Here is a 1,006-nt window from a genome sequence, read left to right on the forward strand (position 1 = left end):
AGGGTGCCTGGGATCTCTTTGGGGGCTGGGGAAGGTGATGGGGGTTCCTTTGGGGGGAATGGGCAATGGGGTGCCACCTGAGGGTGGGGTCCCCAGAGGTGGGGGGTGAAGGGCGGATCTGCGGGGGGGTGTGGGGAGCAGGTTCTTGGGAGGGTCTCCTCTCGTGCTCACCCCACACCCGTGCCCCAGGATCCTGCGGTCCATGCTGCAGCACGTGAAGCACCTGTACGGCATCCGCATGGATGTTCGGGGCCTGGAGCACTTCGACCTCAAGGAGCCCTATGTTGTCGTCTCCAACCACCAGAGCTCCCTCGACCTGCTCGGTACGCTCGGGGCGGGGGTGCAGCTGGGGCAAGAGCAGGGCGAGCAGGATAGGAGGGGCAGGAACGAGGCTTGGGGAGCATCCATCAGGGGACCCTGGGTTGTGGGGCATTGGCTCCCTCGGGTGGGGCCTCCCAACAGCGGACAGGTCTAGCCTCCTTGGGGTGTGGCCAACTATTTGTGGGTGGAGCCAGTCCTTATGGGGGCAGGGCCATCTTGGGGAGGTGGGGCTTCCTGGCAGTGGGTGGTGCTGCGTCCTATGGAGTGAAGCCAACTCCCTTGGGATGGGGGCCTCTCAGCAATGGGTGGTTCCAGCCCCTATGGGGCAGGGCCTTGTAGCATTGGGTGGGACCAGCCTTGCCCGGGGCAGGGTCCTGTGCGGGGGGCAGCATTAACCCCAGGTGTTCTGGCGCAGGCATGATGGAGGTCCTGCCAGACCGGTGCGTGCCCATCGCCAAGCGTGAGCTTCTCTACATGGGTACCGTGGGGCTGGCCTGCTGGCTGGGCGGCATCATCTTCATCAACCGCCAGAAGACGGACGATGCCATCTCTGTCATGGCTGAGGCTGCCCGCACCATGCTACGCGAGGACGTGAGCCCCCCAGGGGGGCAAGGCGTGGGGGCCGGAAGGGAGTCCTGGGTGGGGTCCTGGGGGTGGGACATGGGGAGCTGGAGGGGTGTGGGGT

General features: G+C 65.9%; 1 protein-coding gene across 1 annotated transcript in view; it reads left to right on the forward strand.

Annotated features, from left to right (window-relative positions):
* AGPAT1 (1-acylglycerol-3-phosphate O-acyltransferase 1) overlaps nucleotides 1–1,006 on the forward strand; it is a 5,871-nt gene that overhangs the window by 533 nt on the left and 4,332 nt on the right. The window contains exons 2-3 of the mRNA XM_025192941.1: nucleotides 190–323; nucleotides 737–912. Of these exons, the coding sequence (XP_025048726.1) occupies nucleotides 190–323; nucleotides 737–912 (310 nt within the window). The remainder of the gene's footprint in view (nucleotides 1–189; nucleotides 324–736; nucleotides 913–1,006) is intronic.

The sequence above is a fragment of the Alligator sinensis genome, unplaced genomic scaffold (assembly GCF_000455745.1).
Source record: "Alligator sinensis unplaced genomic scaffold, ASM45574v1 scaffold184_1, whole genome shotgun sequence".
Taxonomy (NCBI): Eukaryota; Metazoa; Chordata; order Crocodylia; family Alligatoridae; genus Alligator; species Alligator sinensis.